At 37.2% G+C, this 27,168-nt stretch overlaps 1 protein-coding gene across 1 annotated transcript in view; it reads right to left on the bottom strand.

The window, feature by feature from the left end:
• Positions 1-5,300: 5,300 nt before the first annotated feature.
• FTA (farnesyltransferase A) overlaps positions 5,301-27,168 on the bottom strand; it is a 92,605-nt gene continuing 70,737 nt past the window's right edge. The window contains exons 4-5 of the mRNA XM_089440420.1: positions 6,246-6,341; positions 5,301-5,793 (exon numbers count right to left, since the gene is read on the bottom strand). Coding sequence (XP_089296546.1) covers positions 5,368-5,793; positions 6,246-6,341 — 522 coding nt within the window. The 3' untranslated portion in view covers positions 5,301-5,367. The remainder of the gene's footprint in view (positions 5,794-6,245; positions 6,342-27,168) is intronic.

Here is a 27,168-nt window from a genome sequence, read left to right as displayed (position 1 = left end):
AGTTTATTAATTTATTAATTTATTAAAATATTAATATGTAAGGACTATATTAAATGGCTAATTTTTGAAAAAAAAAAATATTTAAATAATGATATTATTTCATTAATTTATTAAAAATATTAATAGGAAATGCCTATATTAAACGGCTAGTTTTTTAAAAATAATATTTAAATTAATTTATTAAATCCAAATATTACTAGTGCTTGAAAAATAATATCTAAATAATGATATCAGTTTATTAATTTATTAATTTATTAAAATATTAATATGTAACGATTATATTAAACGGCTATTTTTTAAAAATTAATATTTAAATTAATTTATTAAAACCAAATATTATTAGTTTTTGAAAAATAATATTTAAATTGTGAAATTAGTTTATTGATTTATTAAAAACAAATATTAATAAGCAATAAGTGCTAAGTGGACTATTCAAAAATCATGAAAAATTAGTCAGTTACGACTGTCTCTCATGGAAATGGTCATAGATTAATGACTTACTTAAAGCAGTTGAATCCCAAAATGATATCTAATATAATGCACTGCGAAAATCCCAATACTTAATTCAAAAGAGTGAAGGGAACTCTACTTGAATGGTTCATGAGGCACAATACTTGCTAAGGTTTTGCAAATGGTGTAGCAAGCTAAGTGGGCTTGATTGTGGGGAAAACTCCACAATTAAGCGCGCTTGAGCTACAGGCGATCTGGGATGGGTGACCTACCAGGTTGTCCTGGTTACCGGGTGCAAGCCTGCCCGGAAGCGATGATTGATGCCATGTGATTCGTTTCACTAGTTTCAATCCTATTTCTTCACCCCTGTGAGCATCACCCAATGCAATGAGTGCTAAGTGGACTATTCAAAAATCATGAGAAATTAGTCAGTTACAACTACCTCTCATGGAAATGGTCATAGATGAATGAATTGCTTAAAACAGTTGAATCCCAAAATGATATCTAATATAATGCATTACAAAAACCCCAATACAAGTAACCGCTATATTAAACAGCTAGTTTTTAAAATAAATAAATAAATAATCAAATTCAAACTAGCTATTTAATATAGCGATTACTTATTAATATTTGTTTTTAATAAATTAATAAACTAATATAACAGTTTAAATATTATTTTTCAAAAATTAGTAATATTTGGTTTCAATAAATTAATTTAAATATTAATTTTCAACTAGTAATATTTGATTTTAATAAATTAATTTAAATATTAATTTTCAAAAACTAGCCATTTAATATAGTTGTTACCTACTAATATTTTTAATAAATTAATGAAATAATATCATTATTTAAATGTTTTTTTCAAAAACTAGTCGTTACATATTAATATTTTAATAGATTAATATCATTATTTAAATATAATTTTTCAAGATCTAGTAATATTTGGTTTTAATAAATTAATTTAAATATTATTTTTCAAAAACTAGACGTTTAATATAACCGTTACCTATTAATATTTTTAATAAATTAATGAAATAATATCATTTTCTTAATATTTTTTCAAAAATTAGCCGTTTAATATAGCTATTACTTAATAATATTTTTTTTAATATATTAATAAATTAATATTATAATTTAAACATTATTGTTCAAATATAGGGGTTACTTGAAATTATGTCTCTACATTGCTCTCTATTTAAGCCTTTGCCATGGTGTGCGTCTTCATCTGGTCTTGATAACCACACTTGTTGGTTCGAAATGTGTTAGCCAAAAAATTCTCTCATGTAATTTCTACCAAAAAAAAATTGTTTGATTCATTATAGATCATATTCCTATTACATTACATATTAAACAAAACAAAAAAATCATAACCATGTATCACTTTATATATTATCATTCACTAAAATTAAACATACTACTCATTACATAGTAACAAAAATATTTCATAAACATAACTTTTGCTCATAAACTTCCAACTCTCGTTCAACAACCTTCATGTAAGCTTTCATTAAATAAACATTTAAACTAACAAATATATTTCTTAAATTTCTATAACTGCTGCAAATAAACTTCCAAGCCATCATTTTCAACAACCTTCCTATAAACTTTAAATAAACATTTAACAACCTTCATGGAAGCTTCCTTTAAATAAAATTTGGGCTAAATAAAAGTTCCGTGAGATTCTGCAACAACCTTCATATAAACTTCCTTTAAATAAACATTTAACAACCTTCATGGATGCTTTCTTCACTAAATAACTTCCTTTAAATAAACATTTAACAACCTTCATGGATGCTTTTTCCAAATAAAAGTTGGGCTAAATAAAAGTTCCGTTCGCCACAGTAGGGATTCTGCATTACATACATCAAGACAAATACCGAAGCACTTCAAAAGTAATTATATGGACACACTAAAATCTTATTTTTTCTATTTTTAACATTATCTGCACCTAAAGTTCAATATATGATTGCATGAGTACATGAATATACTTAAATGAACGTAAATGCAAAATATCTAGAGATATATTGATATCTCCACCTCTCCTCATCCAGTCTTCTTCGTTTCACGCATTGTTCAAAACCTTGTAATTTGCCTGCAACATCATCTAGCCATTTGCAAACCAGGTTTGGCCTCAAACGAACCAAAGGTTATTTTATTTCTTCCTTATATTGCATCTTTTATTCAATCTATTTCCTGATTTCAATCTATTTCCTCTCAGCGCTTGGTCACGCTTTCCATATAGCCTCCTAAGAAAACCGCATAAACGTTTGATATGTAACCTATTGGAATCAATCTATAAACCATTATTTGGAATGGCTCAGAAATTCATCTAGATGAATAATGTCTTGGCCTCGAAACATTCAAAAGATATTTTATTTGACTATGTAGAACATTATGTTTATAATCAAATATTCTCTATGTAACGTCTAGTCTTCAATGCAATGCACCGATTATCCATTCCTTTAAAAGTATAGGACATCAAATCCGGAGGGTTCTTCATTTACACTTTATTGCAGTGTAGGAAATAACTTATGAAGAGAACCTCTGAGTTCTACATACAGTTACAGATATAACATGCATGAATCATAACAATATAAACAACGTCGGTGAATAATCATTTATAGTTGCACAGAAATAAAACCATAAATGCAATGACATCAATCTCATGAATTCACACCATAATACAATGCTTATCTTGAAAAAGAATCAGCAACTCAATTTCATAAAGAAGATTTCACCACGTAGACACATGCTCTTCATTGAACAGAGCCACCCACTAGCTGAGAACCAATGTGACGAAGGAGAACCAGAGCGTGAGAAAGGCATTCTCTCAAAACCCATTCTACAAGTGAAAGCATATGCAAAGAACACAATCCAATATGCAACAGTGATTTTAAAACCCTTACTAGCCCCAAATAGATCAAGGAAAAGGCTAAGCTAAGCCAATGAACCTTGTTAGGTCTAGTGAAACCAACGCAGAGCAACCACGCCTCAGCATATCCACAAGCAAAGACTTCCAACCCAGAGTGTGACAAAAGCATCTCTGAAAACCCATTCTACTAGCCCAATTGGATCAAGGAAAAGGCTAAAGCTATAATGCAAAGAACCTTGTTGGGTCTAGCAAAATCAAAGCAGAACAATCACAGCTCAGTCTATCCACACTATCGGGCACTCTCTGCCAACCCTGATCAGATCAAGTCTACGAGTCCTCCATGCTAACCACAGATATAATCCAGATGGAGATAAGTGCCTACTGGGGTAGTAAATTCCCTTGTTTCAATTTTCTACTCTTCACCATTCATCCTCCACGAGAATGTTAGAACCAGCATCCCACAACTCCAAGGCTTAAATGGGCAAAGTTATTACTCCAAGAATAAATGATGGCAGCCAAGTGTGAGAGCTCACAAAACCCAAATCAAAATAATCAACGGGAAGATGAACCCTTGCCCCCTTTCCAATGGTCTACTTATAAGGAGGTTCACCTTGCCAATTTGTCAATTAAACTTCAGTCAAAGTTTTGACCTGAATATCTACAAAAGTCCTAGATTTTCAATCAAAAACTCCACCCAGTATATCTTGCACTCACAAAGACAGCAGCTTATAGGCCTGAACAGAATGCACCAAGATATTTTAATTTAAAATGATGATTAATAGAACAAATATGAACTTAAGATGCATCTATAAAAACAATACTTGGATAGAAGACATAGATTAAGCTGTCATTTGAATTTCCTTCTAACTGAGCCCTGTGGGTGTTGTTTTCCCTAGCAATCCCCCAAAGTTCCTTCAGCTCCTCAGCATGCACGTTTCCCTTTTACTCTTGCTAGAATAATACTTGATTAGTTCCTTAAATAATAAACATGTTATGATAAGATTTGTCTGAATGCTTATCCTAATGACTCATAAAAACATCTTTTGGTATGTCTGATGTTTGGAGGTTGCCGGCTACATTTGAAATGTCATGAAATTATTATTTACTTGGTAAGACTTCCTTGCCATTGCTTAATTGTGATTCAGCGTGTGGTAATGTTGTCTAGACAAAATTCTCACTTTGTCCCACCTTGGTACCAGGTGAAGAAGGAAAGAGTAACACAATGGTTTCTAAATAGTGCGATGATACTAGAAGTTGATCTCAACAAATTTGAATCTAGAGGTTATGCAGAGATATGCAAGGCAGGGTGGCTTAATATCAAACTGTATCTAATGTGACATGCAATGACTATGATTAGACAATTTCCCCACACACACAGAAGAAACCACAGACTAGCTATATGATTTTGTAAACAAATTAATATGCTTCTTCAAGGTTTAACAAAATGATAGGTTTTTATTGAACATTTGAAAAACAAACACAAATTAATATGCTTCTTCAAGGTTTCACAAAATGATAGGCTTTTTATTGAACATTTGAAAAACAAACAGACAAATAAAACCTGGAACATTCCAGACATCTATTTGGAGGGAAGGCAACAGAAAAAGTTCCACTATGAATAGACCTTTGTTAGTTTCTCTTACACGCTGAATCTATTTATTCAAGATATCTAAAAGAGCATCAAGTTTGAGGAAGAGATGGCCAGATTAAATAATAATAGTTGCAGGCAGAAGACTGACAGTGAAAACATCAATGGCACCTGTTGTAGACACGAAGAATAATGGAGATGCAACCTTTCTAACCACTTGAAAGATTTTACTTGTAGCCCACTGTATTTTTTCCAGCCATTTCCATGAAACTTACCAGAAGTAGCTGCCTATTTTTTAACATCCTATTAAGTAAACAATAGATTGAGCAAACAGACCTAGTAAACTGAAACTAGTACAATTTAATAGACAAAATCAAACTCCCTTTAATATATTACCAAGCCCATAAATTTCATTATTGAAATATATGGCTAACATTCAATGTAAATAGTGGCCAGTTTAGCAAACATGACTTGGAAGGCTGTCTCTACGCCAAATCCAATATCGGGCACGCATAGGATCAATTTTCTCCAAGATCAGACACAAAAGGTTAGCATACTTTTGGTCTGAACCAGAAAACCCCCACGTACTCAGAATCCGATTCAGGTCAGGTGTTGGTTGAAAGCCATAACATAACAGATCTAAAAGTAGACTTAGTGCAAAAACACAGTTTCTGTTCTTTTCCAGCACACAGATACATGCTTTGGAAATAGCAGGATCATTAACAAAAGCTTCATTATCTCCTTTGTAAAGCCCTCTTAAATATCTCCATGGACTTTCATTGTCAGGATTTTCTATGATGGCATTAGTACAGAAGCTTACTTCAGAATCCCTCATAGCCTGTAGACCTCCCAAGAAGGGACTCTTTGTTATAACGAAATACCTCTGCAGGAAAATGTGAATGCAAATAAATATTAAATCCATACATACAATCTAGAAGCTTTAAATAAAAATTCCGCAGCCACAAAAAACATCAAAACTATTTAGCTTATGTCACCTCAGCTCAAACCTACCCAGAAAAATGATAATTTATGGATTGTTAATAAATACAAAGTCATATTGGCAGATTACAGAAAGCTGTGATTATCTCACAGATTGCTTAGTACACACCCAGATCTGAAACAAGGACAAAGATCCTGCATTTTGTAATGTTTTCAGAAATGCGAATAGGCAAGAACGATGCAGTGGCATCTGAACATTGAACTCAAAGCACTGAAGGAAATACAACCGTGTCAAGGAGTAGAGTCATAATTTTAGAATTTGCAGAGTACAAAAACAGAAAAACGATGTCTTTTACAAAGACATAACTTTAAACTAAACCATTGAAATTTCATTACCTGATTCCAAGCAGAGTTGTTAAATATGTCAGCTTCCAGAAGCTCCCGACAATATTCAAGCTCATTTTCCCATCCTCCCAATGCTTGGAGAGCCCACTGTGCCATGAAAATTATGTGACTACTTAGTTCCTACTTCTGACTTCAAAATCAATGTTAATGATGTTGTACAACAACATACTGTATAATTTTATACAACCCATAAAAGCACTGCCACAACAACATTTTCCACAACTATTATAACCATGGAACCAAGAATAGTTTAACACATTTGACAATTTTATAGAATGGTACAGAAATTGTGATTAGTACAGCGGCTAGCCTGACATGCAAGCACCATTTTCCTAAACATGGTGACAAGCATCTGCGAGGATGCTGCTCACAAAAATTGAATTCTCTCTTCCAACAACAATGTTGTGGAAAAGTGGAAGGAAAATATGTTATCCAACAGTCCTAAAAAACGTCCTAGTTGACTATCCTTGGAATTACTTTAGGCTTTCAACCAGAGCTGCTTGAAATGAGACTCTCACTTAGTCAAGAATGTATTCCCGTCAATAATTGCTAAGTTTATGGCAGTGTTGCCAGACTCACCAATTTTTTGGCAAGTCCAACACAAAACAAGTGTTTGGTAGCAGAAACATTCCAAATTTTAAAAAAAATCTTTAGAATCTCAAGCTTTTAAAAACATTTACAAGTAGAGAGAGTCGAACGCAATATTTTCAAAAATAAATCACTTACCAGGAAAAAATTTCCTATGGAAAGTAAAAAAACATTCAAGCTCTTTTTTCTCACAATGACTTACCGATTGCAATTCTAACTGTGAGAACTGCCTGATGTTAGAGGGTTTACATGGTGATTAATCAATGGCAGCAAATCGTTGTTGTATACGGCAACAATATCCATCAAACATTTTGCATATCCCAGGTACGTTTTTACCCTTTCTTGGCAGATTTTTGCAACAAGAATATGACTCTTTCCAATACAGAAACATAAAACACATCATAGATCTGTGATAGTGTGCAGTGTAGGAGGAAAAATTAATTAATATGCAACGGAGGCAATCCTTTCAATAATTTCAAAAGGACCACAAAACTTATGTGCTAATTGATTTCCTTCATTAAGTTTTTATATGGTTTAATTGTAAAGAACATTTTATCTCGAACACAAAATTCTCACAGTACCTAACGTAGGCCTGCGTAACTTTTTAAGTTTTTTCCAGTCACTGGCTTCCTTTATCCTTTTTTCTGGTCAAAACCATATGATATTCCATTTCCAATAAAAATATCCTGTCCAATCACAAGCATTATCATCCAAATTGTCCCAACTAAGTGGTGTCCTACATCTTCTGACAGAGTGCTTTGAAAGGTACCATCCCAATAGATGCCTGAGTTCTTATTATAAGCAAACTCAACCAATGGTAAGTAGCCCTTCCACTTATAATGTTCATCCATTATATACAACCTTGACATGTCCTTTAAAATATGATTTCTAGGATATGATTAACCCTCTCTGCCTGCCCATCTGTTTATGGTTATGGGGGATAATTTATGCTGAAGTTTAACTGTGTTCCCAAGACTGCATTAAAACTGTTAAATCTCCTAATACGAGCCCAGATTTATTCTCTCCCAGCAATTATTTATTCCCAACAATTTATCTAATTAACCAAATAAATTTTGAATTACCGAAAAATAAAATCATTGGTATTTTAACTTACAGAAATATATATAGCGGAAAATAAAAATTAGGAGAAATCAATCACACATTGCAATAGATAAATACCCACAACAATTCTCAGTCATTCATTAATCTCGAAAATCAAGGTTTTCGACCCACAGAGACTTACAAGGAAAAATGCATTTATTGGAAACCGTAACTCAGCCCCCACTGGAAATCAGCCTCTGAAGGAATTTAGATGGAGAATTTCAGCTTAGCAACTCACCAGAAAATCGGCCCTGGGTCTTCCCTTCAATATACCTCTGTGCCTCAGGAAATCCAGCCTTGGAAAATCGGCCTCTCCAATCAAATCGACCTCCCTTTCACTTCAACAACTCAGCCCTGCAATCTCCAGCAATTCAGCCTCCTGGATACACCCTCGAATTCACCTGTACTCTTCCTCCTCTGCGCTTCAGTCTACTGAGCCACTTGCACAAAAAAAAATTGCTTTCTCTTCTTGTTTCTTCACCTCTTCCTTATGCTTCCTTTTATAATCTTCATTAAACCCAAATCCCTAACCCTGACCTCCCTTCTAGAAGATCTTGGAGATCAATGGTTGAGATCATTTATAAGTCAAATAATTAAATTATTTATCCTCAAAATATGACTTGATAGTCCACAATAATTAATTGACTTTAATTATTGTACTTTTCCTAAGTTGGACTTAGGAAAAAACTTAAAAGACATAAATCACTTTACTTCACCAAGCAAGCACCTAAAGTGGCAATAAATCATCTTCCACATGCCAAAACACCAAGCCTATGCAGAAGACCTTCCAAAGCTACTATAACATTCAACAAAAACTAATTAAAAACTTAGAAGTAAATTCAAGATCTATGTCGGGAATACTATTTTCTGGTACATAAGGCAACAGTTTTCACTGGCAGGAAGCAAATTGCCTTTGTCGGTAATATGTCTATTATAATTTATTACCATGATGAAGTTGATAACATTGACAATAATCATGACAATCCTTCACATCCCATTTGTAGATTTCACTGGCAGGAAGTAAATTGCCAATGGCAATCCTTCATGTTTATCCTTCATGTTAATAGTCCAAGTCGTCAAAAAGTCAACTCGGGCTCAAGATTGAAGAGCGGGAAGAGAGGATCCCATGACATGTGGAAGTTTTCCAGTCAGAGAATTTAGTGAAATGTTATGGCTTAGTCAAACTTGATCAGCAGTGTAGGGATAATAGTATTATACCATCTGGATTTTCAGGTAGAGCATTAGACAGTTTCTTGCATGCACTACGTCAAAAGTGATCAACGCAATGAGACAAAGAAAACCCAGGTATCAAAATTCTGAGATCATGCAGGATGTTGGAGATCAGGCATTGGGACAAGATGCCATGGCAATCTAGTGATGATGTGGCAATGCCCTATAGGCTAGGAAAAAATAGAGACAGACCCATTATAGATTAGGATCAGAGCAGCAAAACCCAAGTCTCATATTTTCCAGGAGGGAAAAAATGTTGGAAATCTACCCTATTGGGCTGAGGTCGAATTATTAAAGAGACAAATAAAGCCAAGTCAAGGTCGAATTTGCCATTGGGGTCAGAGATAGCCATTGGAAAGGAAGTCAACTAATCATTATACTTACCTTGGACCGAGAAGCTAGAAGATGGACAACCAATATCTCCCCAAAGGACCAAGTCGACTTCCCTTGGTCAATTCATACTCTCTTTTGTGGACAGATCGACTCACTTCATGGACCAAAGGAGCTAGACGTTAAGGGGGTGGGAGAGTCTTGATGATATTTCATTTTGAATACCATTTTAGAAGGGAAAGTGTGGCCTTTCTTCGGATATTTGAACAAATTCAACCACCATAGGGAATTATCTAATATTTTGTAACATTTTCAAAAAAAATGCTCGAGTCTCGGATTATGGAAGACTAGCAATATTTTTAACAAGGAGAGTCAACTGGTTGTTAACTAACCATTAGATATTTTTCTATAAAAGGCTAGGCTCTCCTTTATTGTAATTGTTGTGGTTCATTTGAGACAAGTGCTATCTAATAAAAAGAGCTCATTCATTTTGTAAACATTTGTCTTGGACAATTATGGAGTGGCTTCTGTTAATATTTTTCTTCCTTCTATTGTTACTGAGTATTGAATTATTTTTAATCTAATTTCATTTTGCTAATTAGTAAATTTATCCTGAAACTAATATTCTCTGACATTGAGGAGCTAAAACGTTGCGTGGAAGCCAACAAATAGGGTTCCCCACTTATTTTGTTTTGGTTTTGCAAGTAAATCAGTCCAAGGGTTCTAAACCACTTCGTGAGAAGGCTTTATTATCTCACAGGCTCCGTTGGAGATGTCAAATAAGAGTGCCACTCCTAAAGAGAATCGAAGATTGCAGGGTTGACAAATAAAGCTGAGTCAAGGTCGAATTTGCCATTGGGGTCAGAGATAGCCATTGGAAAGGAAGTCAACTAGTCGTTATACTTACCTTGGACCGAGAAGCTAGAAGATGGACAACCAATCTCTCCCCAAAGGACCAAGTCGACTTCCCTTGGTAAATTCATACTCTCTTTTGTGGACAAATCGACTCACTTAAGGAAGTCAACTAGTCGTTATACTTACCTTGGACCGAGAAGCTAGAAGATGGATAACCAATCTCTCCCCAAAGGACCAAGTCGACTTCCCTTGGTCAATTCATACTCTCTTTTGTGGACAAATCGACTCACTTCATGGACCAAAGGAGCTAGACGTTGAGGGGGCGGGAGGGTCTTGATGATATTTCATTTTGAATACCATTTTAGAAGGGAAAGTGTGGCCTTTCTTGGGATATTTGAACAAATTCGACCACCTTAGGGAATTATCTAATATTTTGTAACATTTTCAAGAAAATAAAAAAATGCTCAAGTCTCGGATTATGGAAGACTAGCAATATTTTTAATAAGGAGAGTCAACTAGTTGTTAACTAACCATTTAGATATTTTTCTATAAAAGGCTAGGCTCTCCTTTATTGTAATTGTTGTGGTTCATTTGAGACAAGTGCTATCTAATAAAAAGAGCTCATTCATTTTGTAAACATTTGTCTTGCACAATTATGGAGTGGCTTCTACTAATATTTTTCTTCTTTCTATTGTCACTGAGTATTGAATTATTTTTAATCTAATTTTATTTTGCTAATTAGTAAATTTATCCTGAAACTAATATTATCTGAGATTGAGGAGCTAATACGTTGCGTGGAAGCCAACAACTAGGGTTCCCCACTTGTTTTGTTTTGGTTTTGCAAGTAAATCAGTCCAAGGGTTCTAAACCACTTCGTGAGAAGGCTTTATTATCCCAAGGCTCTGTATCTTGCTGCAGAAAGAGAGCAAAGGTTGGAGATGTCAAATAAGAGTGCCACTCCTAAAGAGAATCGAAGATTGCAGGGTCGACTAAGCCAAGGTGAGGGCGGCTTCCGTGAGGACCAAGCCCACTCCGTGGACATAAAGTGACTTAGAGAGATATCTACTTCACACTCCAACAAAGGATGAGACTCTAAGGATATCTGCATTAGGATAGAATTTTTGTTTGCGGGTTTTTACTGTTATATTAGTTTACAGCAAGATTTTTTTGGCAAATATTAAATAAATTGCTAGATCTAAAACCCATTTAGATAAAAGTTATCTTTGCTTGCATTTTACCCTGTATCTAGCCTTCTGGTTGCAGATTACCAGATTAAGAGGGCGTTTTGCTTGGTGGACCTGCATTTTCAGCCATCAGAAAACAAGTTCTACAAACCTACCTGGTAACTTGGTAAGTATATTGCACTAGAATTTGTAATTTTCAGCTGTATACTTGTTTATCAATAAAATTTTGACATTACTATTGAATAAATTTAATTTTCCAGCCATTTAAATTGAATGATAATTTTCTAGAAAACTTTTGAATTATTAAAAATAAGTTAATAACCTAGAATTCTGAAAATCAATTTCCAGCTAGCTGGAAATTGACTTTTCAGCCCAAATTTGATAGAGGGGAGGCCCCAAAGCCTCTACAATCACCCTCTAGCCTCTCTACACTCCAGGGTAACTCCCTAGAGGTGTTTTTCACACAATAGATTGGCTGTTACAGAAATTAGCTTGTTGTCCATTGTTTTTACGCAAGTTTTACAGGCTGTCATACAGGGAAGCGAATTATTTTGACTCATAACTCCTTAACCAGACCTCAAAATCAAGGGAAAATCACATATTTGGTTAGGGTAATTCCAGTAGACCAAAATCCATAAGTTACATGTTATATCTTTGAAATATTTTGGCTACTAATATCTGTTGTAGAAATTTGATCTGCTTTTAACATTTTTTTATACAGGATGACAGACAATTCAAGAACACCTCCACCCCATTAACTACATACAAGCTATGTTACTGGAACCGGCAGGGGGGGCAGCCAAGATCCCCGGATCCGCGGATCTGATCTGGATCCACTGGAATACGCCCAAAAAACGGCAGGTGGCGGTTAAAAAAAACGGAAACGGCTTGTTGACGCCAGAAACGCATCCCGTACACGCTTGCCGGAACCGGCAAAAGGGAAAAGGAATTGCCGCCCAGATATTTAGGTTTCGGTCGTTTGTGTTTTTGAAGTGTGTGCAAACATTAAAGGTCGGTTTTGTCTTTTGCATAAATATCTTGGTCAGCTAGTCTCAAGCAGAACAGAGCAGAGCTTAACACCTGCGGAACAGAACAGCGTTTAACTTTAACACACCTGTGTTTAACACTTCTATCACAGGAACAGAGCTTCTATCACCTGCAGGTTGCGTTTAACACTTCTATCACAGGCGGAACAGTCATCATTCATCAGTAGGGTTTATTCATCACCTGTCAGCTTATTCTATCACCTGCATTCATCACCGGTCAGCTTATTCATCACCAGACGGTAGAACCAAGGTATGCCTGTAGTCTGTTTCATTTACGGTTTTAACTTTTATGGTCGGGTTTACGGTTTACCACCGCTCCACTACGCACTAGTTTTACGGATGGGTTTACCGCTAGTTCACTCAGCATTTCACTCGTTAAATATACCATGGACGCGTTTACCACTAGCCATAAATATATTTCACTCGTTTACTAGTTCGCTGTTCACTCATTCTTGGTTTATACATATATATTATAACTATGCCTCAGCCCTAAGGTTAGAATTATATAATCCCTATAGCAACTATATTAACTTATTAAGTTAGAATTCTAGGATTTAATCATTTATAAATTATATGCCATAGTTATATTAATATATAGTTTATAGTTTAGTGAAATATATTTATATGCCATAGTTATATGGTTATATAACTTATATTATATATAGTTTAGAATTCTAGATGTGATCATTCTTGGATTATATAACTATGTAAAATAATTGGATTGAAAAACTTGATACATAGATTTAATCAAAACAACTTAACAAATTAGTTAACAGTGTTACGCGTTAAGTTGTTAACCGTGTATTTTTATTTTTAATTGTGTATTGATAATATATTAATATATTATAATTTGAATTTTATATGCAGTAAGGTAACCTATAGACCATTATCATTATGGAACCATCACAGCATGAGCAGAATGAAGGGGAAATCATCAAAACATACCCAAAATCTCCTCTATGGCAGTATGTGGAGATTATTGGAAAAAATCCCGAAGCTGGTTCATTTAAATGGAAGTGCAATGAATGCCAAGATATCAAAAATGGCTCATATACTAGAGTGAAGGCCCATCTCACTGGTCAAACTAACACGGGAGTACAAGTATGTACCAGGCCAAAAGATGCAAATGGCAAACCTAGCAAAGGTTTGAGTCCTAGAAAAATGAAATTCTATGCATCTTTGCACGAAGTTGCTGATAGGAAGCTTGCCAAGGGAAAACACCTTGTGCAAAGCTCTACAACTAGGCCTCCATTGCCATCTAGGCTTGCTGCCACAACTAATAAAAGGCCCACTCTAGGCCCTCTTGAAGCAGCTTTTAATAATCAAGGTAGAGACATAGTCGATGAACATGTAGCTCGTTGCATCTATGCAAATGGGCTAGTATTCAATTTGGTGCATTCCTCTTATTGACAACAAATGATTAAGGCAGTTAATGAAGTGCCAAAAAGGTACAAAAGCCTTGGATATGAAAAGGTCCGCACTACTTTGTTGGCATCAGAGAGACAATATGTGGATAGACAGCTACAGGTAATTAAGGATACATGGGCAGAAACAGGTGTGTCCATCATTTCTTATAGATGGAAAGACCAAAGAAAAAGTCCATTAATTAATGTTGTTGCAGTATGCCCCCAAAGGGCAATGTGTTTGAAGGTTGTTGATTGCAGTGGAATAGAGAAAGATGCATCTTTCATATCCACATTCTTATTGATGCAATAGAAAGTGTGGGGCCACATAATGTTGTCAAGTCATTACGAACTACGCACAAGTTTGTAAAGTTGCAAGTTTGATTGTGGAGAGTCGATACGATCACATCTTTTAGACTCCATATGCAGTACATTCATTGAACCTTATGCTTGCCAAGATTGGTGAGATTGAATGGATTAATGAAATATATGTAGCAACAAAAGAAATCCAAATGTTCATAACCAATCATTCAATGTCCCAAGCCATTTATCGGGGTTTTGCAAAGTTGGAGCTATTGAACATACTCTTTTTTTAATCATTATTATTTGTATTGGAAATTCTTAATTTTAATTACAAATTTATATATGATTTCTCATTTGAGATTTGACTTTTTGAAACTTGTAGGTTGTTGAAACTCATTTTGCCTCCCACACTCTTGTCATAAAGAGGCTTGTGGAAGTGAGACAAGCATTACAAGTAATGGTCATTGACCCTCTTTGGGAATCATGGAGGACTTCCACTTTTGATAGAGGGCAAAAAATCAAGTCCATCATTCTTGATGATGCATGGTGGGACAAGGTCCAATACTTCTACAGTTCACTGAACCAATCTTGACCTTGATCAAGGCATTTGATACAGATACACCTTGCTTGGGGGAAGTTTATGAAAACATTGATAGTATGTTGGAGTGGATAAGGGAAATTATCAGGGCAAGTGAAAATGACCCTTATGAAACATTCTATTATTTAGTGAAGGACATAGTTACAAAAAGGTGGAACAAAATGACCACACCATTACACCTTTTGCCATATGCATTGCACCCTAAATACTATCATTACAAAATTTTGTCTTTACCTGGTAGAACAACACCAAACAAGGATTTTGAACTGGTACAAGGATACAAGACAGCTTTGAGGAGAATTTAAAGACATATGGGAGTTGCAATGGAAGTCCGCCAAGAATTTGGAGGGTTTGTACAATCTACTGGTAGCTTTTCAGATCCAGTAGCTATGGACGATCAAGGGCATCTTGATCCTATTACTTGGTGGGGCTTCCATGGTGGGGATAGCATTCATCTCTCTACTCTAGCCATCAGGTTATTATCACAGGTTGTTATTTCCTCATCAGCTGAGAGGAATTGGAGTACATATGGCTTCATCCATTCAGTGAAGCGAAACAGGTTGGGAGCGGAAAACGTTGAGGATCTTGTGTATGTTCATTCCAACCTCTATCCTCTATCACATGTTGAACTAGAGTATAAAAAAGGTCCAAGCAGGATGTGGGATGTGGAGCCTGAGATCTCTGATTTGAACCTGACATTAAATGCCACGACTCACCTTAACCTACTTGAGGATATTGTTCCACCACCAGTCTAGCCTATTGATGCAACTTCCTACATTCTAGGACCCCCATCATCTATTCATGATGTAGAGTTGCAATATGCAGAAGAATCAAGATATAGATCCATTTGAGGATATGTAAATGTATTTACTATTATCATTTATGATATTATGATCCTTTTTGTTACTTTGTATGAGGGAGGATGCATCATTTCAGTGTTTCAGTCTTCGCATTTATAATATATCTAATGGTTTCAGTTCTAAAAGTGTTTGATGTTTTCATGGAGTATTTGATTTTTGAACTCTAAAGTGTTTTTTTTTTATTTTTCAATATTATTATATTTTATTTTTTGTACGTGACGTATCCTTGCCATATTCGGATCCTGGATTTTCAAAAAATTAGTGGATCCGTATCCGTATCTGAATCCTAGTAACATAGCATACAAGGCACGAGACATATATTGGAGTTGCCGGAAAATAATTAGGGACTCCTCCCTTGGTTGTTTAGGAAGTGTTGGCCCAAATAGTGAGCACTTAGGCCAAGGTGATAGTGGGTCCTTGCCCTGTGTGCCCATCTAACAAGACTCCCAGGACCTTAGTGTCCCTGCTAAAAAGATTGGTAACAAGGCCAAGGACCCATAGCCCTTGTTGATTCAAGAGTGAAGCACGTGTCACAAACTTAAGCAAGGTCCTGTGGATAATACCCCAAAATAAGTATATCAGCTAGTGACCTCGATCTCCTCTACTTTGAAAAAAAAATGGAGTTCAAAGAGGATCTTCTTGACCCATTGGCGATCATGACCTTGGTTTTACATAGGTTGACCATCAACTAATAGAGATCACAGAAAAGGGCTAAGGAATCCAATGGTCTCTGCGATCCATCTAAGGATGAGGCTAGAAGAACCACATTATCCACAAACATCAACATAGAAATCAAGACATGGTGCAAAAGGCAACCATCACTGTCCAATATGTACTCATGCAAGGCCTCCAGGCTCCATCTCGTCAATGTAGATACCAAATATTATGGGGGACAAGGTGCAACCTTGTTTTACAGTGAAGTACTCCAAATAAAATTTGATAGCCTATGTGTTGTGCGTAGACGACCAAGAACTGACTCGTATAGATGCATAATTCCTTACAAAAGGGCTTCTAATATGCCAATGTCTCTAAGTCTCTGGGATAAATCCTCCCTAGGGACAACGTCAAAAGCTTTCTAAGAGTATACAAAACAACAGTAACTTTCGAAGAGCAATGTCAAGTTCCCTCAATGATGGCCCTCAATGTAAAAATGTGATCAATAATTTGGCACTCAAGTTGGGATCCAGCTTGTCCTATACCTCTAAGTTGCCTTAATTCAAGCTCCCTAGAGAGTTGTAGCTAGAGGGATGTAGCATAGAGCATTGAGAAAGTGTGGCCCACCATGATCGTCCTATAATTGTCGAAATATGAGTTAGGCCAATATGTGTATCGAGTGAATAATGTGTTGTGACCATGTTGATGGGAGACCTACACAAACCACATGGTTGAAGAAGTCATCCAAGTAAGGAACTAGAGCATGAAGACAACACTTAAAGAACTCTACCTAAAAACCATTCTCGTTTTCTACTTTGTTGTTCTTAATCACCCAAATGGCCTCTTTGATGTCACTACCAAAGAATAAGAAGCATGAAGAGGGTGAAGACATAACTTCAATCTATGTTTGCACCGAGATGTCATAAAGAGTGGATACGTGGAAGAACAAGGATCTATACTTAAGGTCGGATGGGAGGGGAGAGTGGAGAGGGAGGATAGTGAACCGTAAGTGTTTAGGAGAGTGAGCAAGAGAAGTACATAATTCCATCTCTTCTTAGAAACATAGAGGTGTTTCTTGCAGTGGTGAAACTTTGAGGTTGGGGTAGGAAGGGTGAGTGTGGGTGAATGCATGCCAAAGTTGGCCGTAAAGAGTTTTACATTCCTCGTGATACCATATATTCATAGGAAGTAGTTGGTTTTTTGCAAGGTGGAAGAGGGTTGAGTGGAGTGTGGGTAGGATTTGAGGACTATGTCCCAAATGATGGATAAAAGGAAAATGTACTCAGTGGATGTAGAATCAAGTAGGGAGAACTGGGTCGCAAAGGGAAGCATCTGGCAGAGGTGGGTAGAGATGTTTAGGTCCCCCTTATTGAAATAGAAAGTAGTACGTGGTGGTCCCTTGGGATGAGGAGTGGCTAAGAGGGGGGTGTTATCTCAAAGAGAGAAGGAAAGAATAGAATGGTTGATAAGGGGGAGGGGCAAACGAAGAAGAAATGAATAAAGGAGAGGAGTTTTGGCTAACAAGGATGTAATTAACAACACTTTCTCTTACACCATGAGGTTGGCAAATGAAAAAACAAGAATTTGGAAAACATGGGAGCCTATAAAAAATTAACAACTCTTGAAATTCACCTAAGCACAAAAGATGTTGATCATAAGCTACGAGGGGCCCCAACGCATCGTCAAACATTTGGTGAAGCGCCACTAACTCTGGATCTATCTCTTGGATGCAGAAGACCTCCTCTGACTAACCTCACCTAGGAGGATAACCTCCCCAACTTATTCAATACTAGGCGATGTCATCATACAAATCAATAAAGCAGCCCCTGTCAAGCCCATTAAGAATAGCTTGTAGTTGCAACACTCCATCTTGCACCTTCTTTCATATGTAATGATACTTGTTATTTATGTGCTTTGTCTTTCCATAGAATATTGGGTCTTCAGACAACCTTATGCAACTGGTGTTATCACAATGTATAACTATAGGGTCCATCAGTCCTTCAAACAGGTTGAACAACAACTTCCTCAACCAAACAGCTTCTCTGCTTACTTCACATGCTGCAATGTATTCAGCTTCAGCACTACTCAAAGCAATTGACTCTTGCTTTCTACTCATCCATGATATCATAGAGGATCCCAAGCTAAAACATCCTCTAGTAGTGCTTCTTCCATCTGTCTCACTACCTCCCCAATCAGAATCTGTATATCCAATCAATTGGACATCATTCTTTCTATCATACTTCAAGTAGTAATGGATTTTTCCTTGCAGATATCTCAATATATGCTTGGTTGTTATCCAATGGTCATACTTGGGCTCTATCTGAAACTGACTTAGAATATTCACTGCAAAACAAATGTTTGGTTGAGTGTTCACCAAATACATCAGGCAACCAACCAATTGTCTATACATTGTAGGATCCATGGGGCTTAAATCAAAACTTCTTAGCCTCTTCAAATTTGTGATCACAGGGATCGTCATAGTTTCGCAATCCATCATGCCATACCTCTACAGCATCTTAAACACATATTTTCCTCAACCTAGGTATATCTCACCAAGTCCTTGCCAAACTTCCAAACCCCAAGTAATAGCGCATCAGCACTAGATCCTTCATATCGAATTTTGTTGCTAATTGCTTCTTGCATTCTTGAATACGACCTTCCACACCTGTTATGAGAAGATCATCCACATATAGAAGAATGATTACGAGTTCATTCTTCACTGCCTTGATATAGAGGTTCGGATCAACAGAGCTCTTTGAGAAGCCCAATCTTTGTAGGTATGTGTCCATCCTTGCATACCAAGCCCTTGGAGCTTGCTTAAAGCCATAAAGTGCCTTTTTCAGCCTACATATGTGAGTCTCTCCATCATTCTCTTCAAATCCCAAGGGTTGTTCTATATAGACTTCATCGATACTACCATTCAGGAATGTTGTCTTGACATCCAATTGATGGATGTTCCATCCCATTAATGCTGCCAAAGAGACCAATGATTGAATAGTCATGTATCTAGTTGTAGGAGCAAATGTCTCTTCATAATTGATGTCTTCTTGTTGGGAGAAACCCCTAGCCACAAACCTTGTTTTATATTTATCAATACTTCCATCTACTGCATGTTTAATCTTGTAAAGCCGCTTGGAAGTTACCACAAATTTTTCTTTTAGTCTAGGAACGATTTCCCAAAATCCATTTTTCATATTGATTGATATTCTTCATTCATAGCATCTTTCCATTCTTAATGATTAACAACATCTTCAAAGGTGGATGGGTTTGCTTCAATTAACTTTGTCATATAGGCTGTGTTGTTGCACAAAGTGTGTAGGCACCACGCAACGCTCAGAGTAAGGGTTGTCACTCTTATCCTTACTCCATTTAGACTCTCTCCTAGACAAGTCAAGGGGGGTAGTCACTAGGGTGGATGAATGAGGATAGCCCGTTGAACACAGGCTCTAGGAGACTTAAGGATGAACAACTTGACGAATGCCTTAATATTCAATTGACCATAGAAATGATTTTAGACCAATGCCTTAATATTCAATTAACCATAAAGTAAATGAAAACAAGTTATCCAGAGCAATTTATAAATGTGATGAAAGTGGCGATCATGAACGATTACATGTAAATGCTCAAAACTTTATCATGCAAGATATTCTAGCAATTAAATACCATGAAGAGCTATGAAATTTAACTGCTAAGCAATGATTCCAAATTTAAAATGATTTTCATTAATAGAATTTATCTTTTTCCTATAGTCAATCTTTAGATATGATTCTAAAACATTAATCGCGCTTGACAATAGAGAAATCAATACCACAAAATTTTACACAACACAAAAAGACACCAAGGAACTTTAAATTAGAATTTAATTATCCCTTAGGTAATTTTTTAATGTGCTAAGCTTATGAAGCAAATTTAATATGGCAATTAAATTTTTTAATGTGACCAAAGATAAAAATCAAAAGAACTTAATTAAATTTGAACTTTTTATGGGCCATAGGCCACATAAGAATTTAATTTATTTTTTATGTGAAAGCCGTAAGTTTTCTTTTGATTTATTTCATTCGCAATTCCAAAGTCACCAAAATTTTTAAAGTTTTTAGTTTTTTAGTTTTTTAATGTTTTTTAAATGTTTTTAAATGAATCAAAACCTAAAAAGAAAAAGAAAATCACAACATAAAAGAAAAAATAAAAGTCATAAGTTAAGCAAACAAATTTTAATTTTTTTAGATTTGTTCTAAGAAAAGAAAATCAAAACAAAAAAGCCATGAAATATAAATAAAACAAAAGAACCAAAAATGAAACAAAAAAAAGGCAAACCCTAAGAAATGAATTTGAATTACATAAAAATAAAAATAAAAAATAAAAAAACTATGCTAAATGAAACTAAAACATAAAAAGATGATCTTTACAACTATAATTTTTTAAAGAAAGGATGGCGAGGGTTTGCGCGAGGAAAACTGGGGCCGAGCTCAACGAGAGTGCAGGGGCGCTCCAAACTGGTAGCAGGGGACGACGCAAACGCAGCCAAGGCCAGGGAGAAATCGTCAAGGTTTTTTTAGACCAGCATTTCTTAAACGCAGATCCTGGCATGCAGCGGTTCAGGCGATGGATTTCGAGGACTAATCGGGCCTTTTTCCCTCTGATCAGGGTTTTGATGCATAGATCCAACTTAGTTTTCACCTCTTCAGACATTCGTTTGCCGGATCAACCCCTATACTGGTCGGATCTGGGAACCCTTATCGGTGGGGACCGGGATACTGTAATAACAGTCAATGTAAAGGAACAGGACTGGCATATGATCGATGTCGCTGGCCCGCAGATGGATCTCCGGTTCCAAGACATCGCCATCAACCTGACGGTGCTTCAGAAGCGACTGTAGGATAGGTTTTGGATCCGAGCAGTACTAAAGCGGGGATCAGGGAACAAATCAGGGAGCATCACCCGATGCAATGAGTGCTAAGTGAACTATTCAAAAATCATGGGAAATTAGTCACTTTACGACTACCTCTCATGGAAATGGTCATACTTTGAATGACTTACTTAACGCAGTTGAATCCCAAAAATGATATCTAATATAATGCACTGCGAAAATCCCCCATACTTAAATTCAAAAAGGGTCAAGGGATCTCTACCTGAATGGTTCATGAGGCAAAATACTTGCTAAGGTTTTGCAAATGGGGTAGCAAGCTAAGTGGGCTTGATTGTGGGGAAAAACTCCACAGTTAAGCGCGCTTGAGCCAGAGGAGTTCTGGGATGGGTGACCTCCTGGGAAGTCCTGGTTACCGGGTGCAAGCCCCGGAAGTGATGATTGATGCTATGTGATTCGTTCTCCACATTTCACTAGTTTCAATCCCACTTCTTCACCCCTATGAGCATCACCCGATGCAATGAGTGCTAAGTGAACTATTCAAAAATCATGGGAAATTAGTCACTTTACGACTACCTCTCATGGAAATGGTCATACTTTGAATGACTTACTTAACGCAGTTGAATCCCAAAAATGATATCTAATATAATGCACTGCGAAAATCCCCCATACTTAAATTCAAAAAGGGTTAAGGGATCTCTACCTGAATGGTTCATGAGGCAAAATACTTGCTAAGGTTTTGCAAATGGGGTAGCAAGCTAAGTGGGCTTGATTGTGGGGAAAAACTCCACAGTTAAGCGCGCTTGAGCCAGAGGAGTTCTGGGATGGGTGACCTCCTGGGAAGTCCTGGTTACCGGGTGCAAGCCCCGGAAGTGATGATTGATGCTATGTGATTCGTTCTCCACATTTCACTAGTTTCAATCCCACTTCTTCACCCCTATGAGCATCACCCGATGCAATGAGTGCTAAGTGAACTATTCAAAAATCATGGGAAATTAGTCACTTTACGACTACCTCTCATGGAAATGGTCATACTTTGAATGACTTACTTAACGCAGTTGAATCCCAAAAATGATATCTAATATAATGCACTGCGAAAATCCCCCATACTAAAAATCAAATTTTTTTCCCACGAACCCCTTTTCAAGAACAAAGGAACTGCGTAAGGGAAGTGAGATCCAAAGCTACGCTCAGGAAACTAAGTTTTTTAACAGATCGGATAAGGTATGGGATGGCTCAGATCTGACAAGAATAGAGCCATCCCAGACTGCCAGACCCGGTGGGAAAATTTTTGTAAAAACGCCAAAAGGAAATACAATCGTGATCAGGTCTTTTGACAGTGACAGGGTTTCAGACCTGCAGAATAAAATCGTTGAACGGTTTGGCTACCCGGCTGAGGAACAACATCTTTTATATGAGGGCAGATCGCTGCAGGAAAGCAGAACCTTGAAAGAATACAACATCCAGGCAGGCTCTACAATCATTTTTAATATGAGGTTACAAGGGGGTGCCGAAAGCACTGGAACTAGCTCGCAAAGTAAAGGGACATTTAAGGAAGCAGTGAAGGGAAAGGGGAAATAATCTACAGCTGTCACTGAACCCCAGGGGCAATATATTGTAGATCAAATACCGGAGAGCCCCTCCATCTCCATCGACATACCAGAGGTAAATAACATATTCTCAGATCTACAAAAAAATGCAGTTATTTGTAGATTCAATGGTTTCTGGCCTAGAACTGATGCATTGTATCAATGGATCCACACGGTTTGGACAAAAAATTGCCAAATCTACCTATACCCTAAGGGGTTCTTCATAGTATGTTTTCACACAGAAGAAGAAAAGGAAACGGTTCTCAACCAAGGGCCATGGTTTTGGGGCAGTGCTGGACATTTTATTACTCCATGGTTCCCTGAGTTTGATGCCAACACCATGGTGGTATCAAGGATGCCAGTATGGGTTAGGATGCATAACCTTCCTTTACATTTCTGGCATTCAAAGGCTTTAACAGCTATTGGAAACACCCTGGGGAGAATGTTAAAGATAGACGGAGAGAGACATATAAAAGGGATTTTTACCTTTGCCAGAATATGTGTCGAGGTAGATCTTAGCCGAGGACTACCTGAAAGCATAATCCTGAACTTCAATAATACACAGTGGAAACAACCCTTGGACTATGAGAATACAGCTTTCAGATGCCGGGGATGTCAACAAATAGGTCATTTGTACAATGCATGTCCAAGCCTCAACAAGAGCAAGCCACAACAAAGGAAGCCGAAAGGATGGCAGAATATAGATGTTGCTTTAAAGAAGGCAGATACAGCAAAGAAGGAAGAACATAAAACAGCAAAGGATAAAGATCAGGACAATAAGGAAAAAGAGATAAATGAGGAAAAGGAAAAAGACCTCCAGCTGGAAATAAGTGGTAATAAACGAAGTCTCAGTCCTGATGGATCAGATTCAGATAAGGAACAACAAATGAACACAGTAGAAAACCAGCTCGCCATTATTGCCTCCACGCTCAACACTGATGGTTGGCGAAAAGTGGAGAAAAAGAAGGGCAGGAAGACTTAGGCCAGCTGGTTTTTGAGGGCTGCTCTTCGGTTAACTGGAGAGCCTTTTTCTTTATTATGCTTGTAGGCAGGAGTGTATCCTGCGGGCTGTATGATCCATTTTCATACAGTCAAATTCAATGCTTAACGCATATACTTGTAACTTTTTATTTTTATTAATAAAAAGTTCATTTTTTTTCTTTGGAAAAAAAAAAGAAACTAAAACATAAAATAAGTATTAAAATTGGAAACTAGGGCCAAACTCCATGTGGGTCATCTTATTTATGGCAACTGATATTTTTCTTGGATTCCTCTCGTCGAGAGGTGTAAGATTGATCTAAAAATCATCCGATTCCGACATGTATTCATGGAGATATGAATTAATTAGTGTTATGGGACAATTCGTCAAGGTCAGCCACCAACCAAATTGCCCCCACTTGTGCTCAACATTTTAGCATAAAAAGAGGTGGCTTGCTAGTCATTTGAACACACACTCTTCTTGTGATCTCTTCCTCTCCACTTGTCTTTGGGTTTTGGTGGGAGGAGAGATCCTAAGAGACAACGCTACCCTAGTGAAGAGATGTCCTAGATTTGAATGTTGCCATGGGTAAGAAGGATCTACGCAGCCCTAAAGAAGATGCCCTAGCCCCTAACGCTGGCAAGGAAATAAAGCCCTAACACTGCCTAATGAAGATGCCACCTAATCGTAGTCATGGAACAAGGGTTCTAATGTTGTCATGCCCTAAATGTAGAGAAACCTAAACTCTATCCTAGAAGAATCTACGTTGCAGCCTATCGTTGTCATGGATGACCCTATGAAGATGACCTTAATACAGTCTCCTCGCCATAGCACTTAAGGAAGTGTCTTATATGTTGTCCTAAGGAGAGATCTACACGTTGGTCTAAAAGAGACCTAGCCACATTTCTGTGTAGCACTCTAAATGTTGGCCTTATTATGTAGCAAGAAGGGACACTTACCTCAGCCCTAATACGTTGTCCTAGGCCGCATTCATTAAGGGTTTGAATGCAGCAAGGGGAGGCCTTTTAGCAAGCCCTAACCGCAATCTTATGTGTCACATTGGTGCCCTAGACACAGTCCATGGAGGGAACCTATCCGCAGTTAAAGAGGATTGTTAGGAGGGTTGTTAGAGGCAGTTTAGGTTGTTAGAGGCAGTTTAGGAGGGTTGTTAGAGGCAGTTAAGGAGGATTGTTAGAGGACTGTCATAAGCAATATGTTGGTTGTTGTCCTAGAGAAGCTCTCCGCTACCTGAATATGAAAGAAGCCTAAACAACCATAGCCTAGCTGCTCTGCTAGGCTGCAAGCCATAGCAAGCAGCTAAGGCTGATAAGTGTAAATGGTTGCAGCATATTGGATGTTGTATGTGCAGCATAATGATAATATATTACAACAAGCATGAATGAGTGTAGCATCATGAAGGATGCAGCAAAATGGTGATGATGCGCAACTCAGTAATTGGGTGCAGCACAATGATTAGTGCAGCATGATGAATGGTGCAGCATAGTGCACAATGATAGTGGTGCTACATATAGGTGACAGTAAGGATGGATGCAGCATGGTGCAGTATGGTGCAGCACAAGTATGGTGCAGCACAATGGTACAACATGGTATTGCAACAGCTTGTTGATGATGGGTACAACATGATGATGAGGTACTGCTCTATGATGGGAGCAGCACAGTGATGAGAGAAGCGCAGTGATTGGGTGCAGCATGATGATGAGGTGCAGCACAGTGATGAGTGCAACATGGTGATGGAGTCACCTTGCAGGATCAGCTGAAGCAATATGTCTTCACCGGAGTTTAGATCATCTACCTCATATGTTATCTTCATAAAGAAGATCTCAACTCTTATTTCGATAAGTCAAATTGTTGACTTCTGATGTATATGTACTATCTCTCTCTGCTGAACTATTGAAGAACATACGAAGAATTGATCAAGGGTTTCCCCACATTGGGGTTTGTCCCTGGCTGGCGCCATATCTTGTGTCCTCTTGTCTTCGCTTGTTTTCTGCGATTTATGTTTATGTTCTATATGCATTTTACTATCATGCTAAATGTGATTGCTAATCTGGAATTGATATTGAGCTAATATGGAAAATTGAAATAAATTTGCTCTCAGCAAAGAACATACCTAAAATTAACAATAAGAAACAAAAGAAAGGTCGAGTTTTTTGTTTGTGTGTTGTGCAGGACTAGCAGCAACGGAGAGGAGAGGAGATGGACGCAGAGAGAGTGATGGCAGTGTTTCGCAGTGACGGCAATGGAGGTTGGAGTTGCAAGATTTGATGCAGGTAATGAAGACCGCAGGAGGAGCAGGAAGGGAGAACGTGAGCGAGCAGAAGATAAGGGAGCCGCAGATCGAGTAAAATGGCGACAGAGGAGAGGAGAGAAGATGGGCGTGGTTCAATAGCAGGTCGAAGAGGGCCGCAGGCTGCAGCGATGAGGAGAAGGGAGAAAGGGCTACTAATCAATGGAGGAGAGTGAGCAAAGGCAGCATTAGAAGACCGCGGGTATAGCAGGGAGTTCGAGTAGCACGCAGGAATGATAGAGAAAATGCAGGTTATGGTAGCCGCGAAGGGGAAGAGCTTGAGCAACGAGGAAGAGGGAAAGGTTAGCGAAATGGAGGAGTAAGGGGTTTCTAAAGAAAAAAAATCGAAATTTGCAGCAGATCGAAAACCCTAGGCAGCAGAAATAAATTTCGAAATTTTTTAGAGAGAAAAACACAGCCAAAAGCTAGTAACTCAAGCCCTTAAAAAAAATTGAGAAATTTTTAATTAAAGTGATATACTCCTGCTTCAAATCTGTTCTTGAAACCCTTATTAAATCTCTAGATTTAAATTTTAAAACCCTGAGACTATAAAATTTTCTAAAAAAATGTCCCTGCAAAATGATATTGAGGCCAGACCTTACCCTCCAGGACCTAGATCTGGCTTCAAACAAGAATTCTCCTTCAGATTTGTAGTTACAAAAAAAGAAAAACAGAACACCCAGAACGATATATACAATGAAAAAAAGAAAACCCAGAAACCCAGTTAAATAATTACAATAATTACAAGTTGAAGGCTCTAAGTAGTCAGATCTATCATTATGCCGCACAGAAATTAATTTATTCTTTTTAATTTTAAAGGAGGTGCTAACTTGAAACCCTCATGCATCAATAAAACAAAAATCTTATGATAAGCCTGGAGCTAATTTAGCTGGGCTCTTCAGAACATACGGATCGGGAGTTGGCTAATCCAATTGAAAACTTCCCCTAATGCCCGATGACCTAAATCGAAATTCCCCTACAAAACTCGATCCAACCATTAAAAATAGGGCGAAAAAGTAATA

Source organism: Pinus tabuliformis, chromosome 9, assembly GCF_031772625.1.
Source record: "Pinus tabuliformis cultivar Carrire ecotype Pingquan chromosome 9, CPIR1, whole genome shotgun sequence".
In the NCBI taxonomy this organism is placed as follows: domain Eukaryota; kingdom Viridiplantae; phylum Streptophyta; class Pinopsida; order Pinales; family Pinaceae; genus Pinus; species Pinus tabuliformis.
Note: the sequence above shows the minus strand (reverse complement) of the source record. Positions and strands in the feature narration are given on the sequence as shown.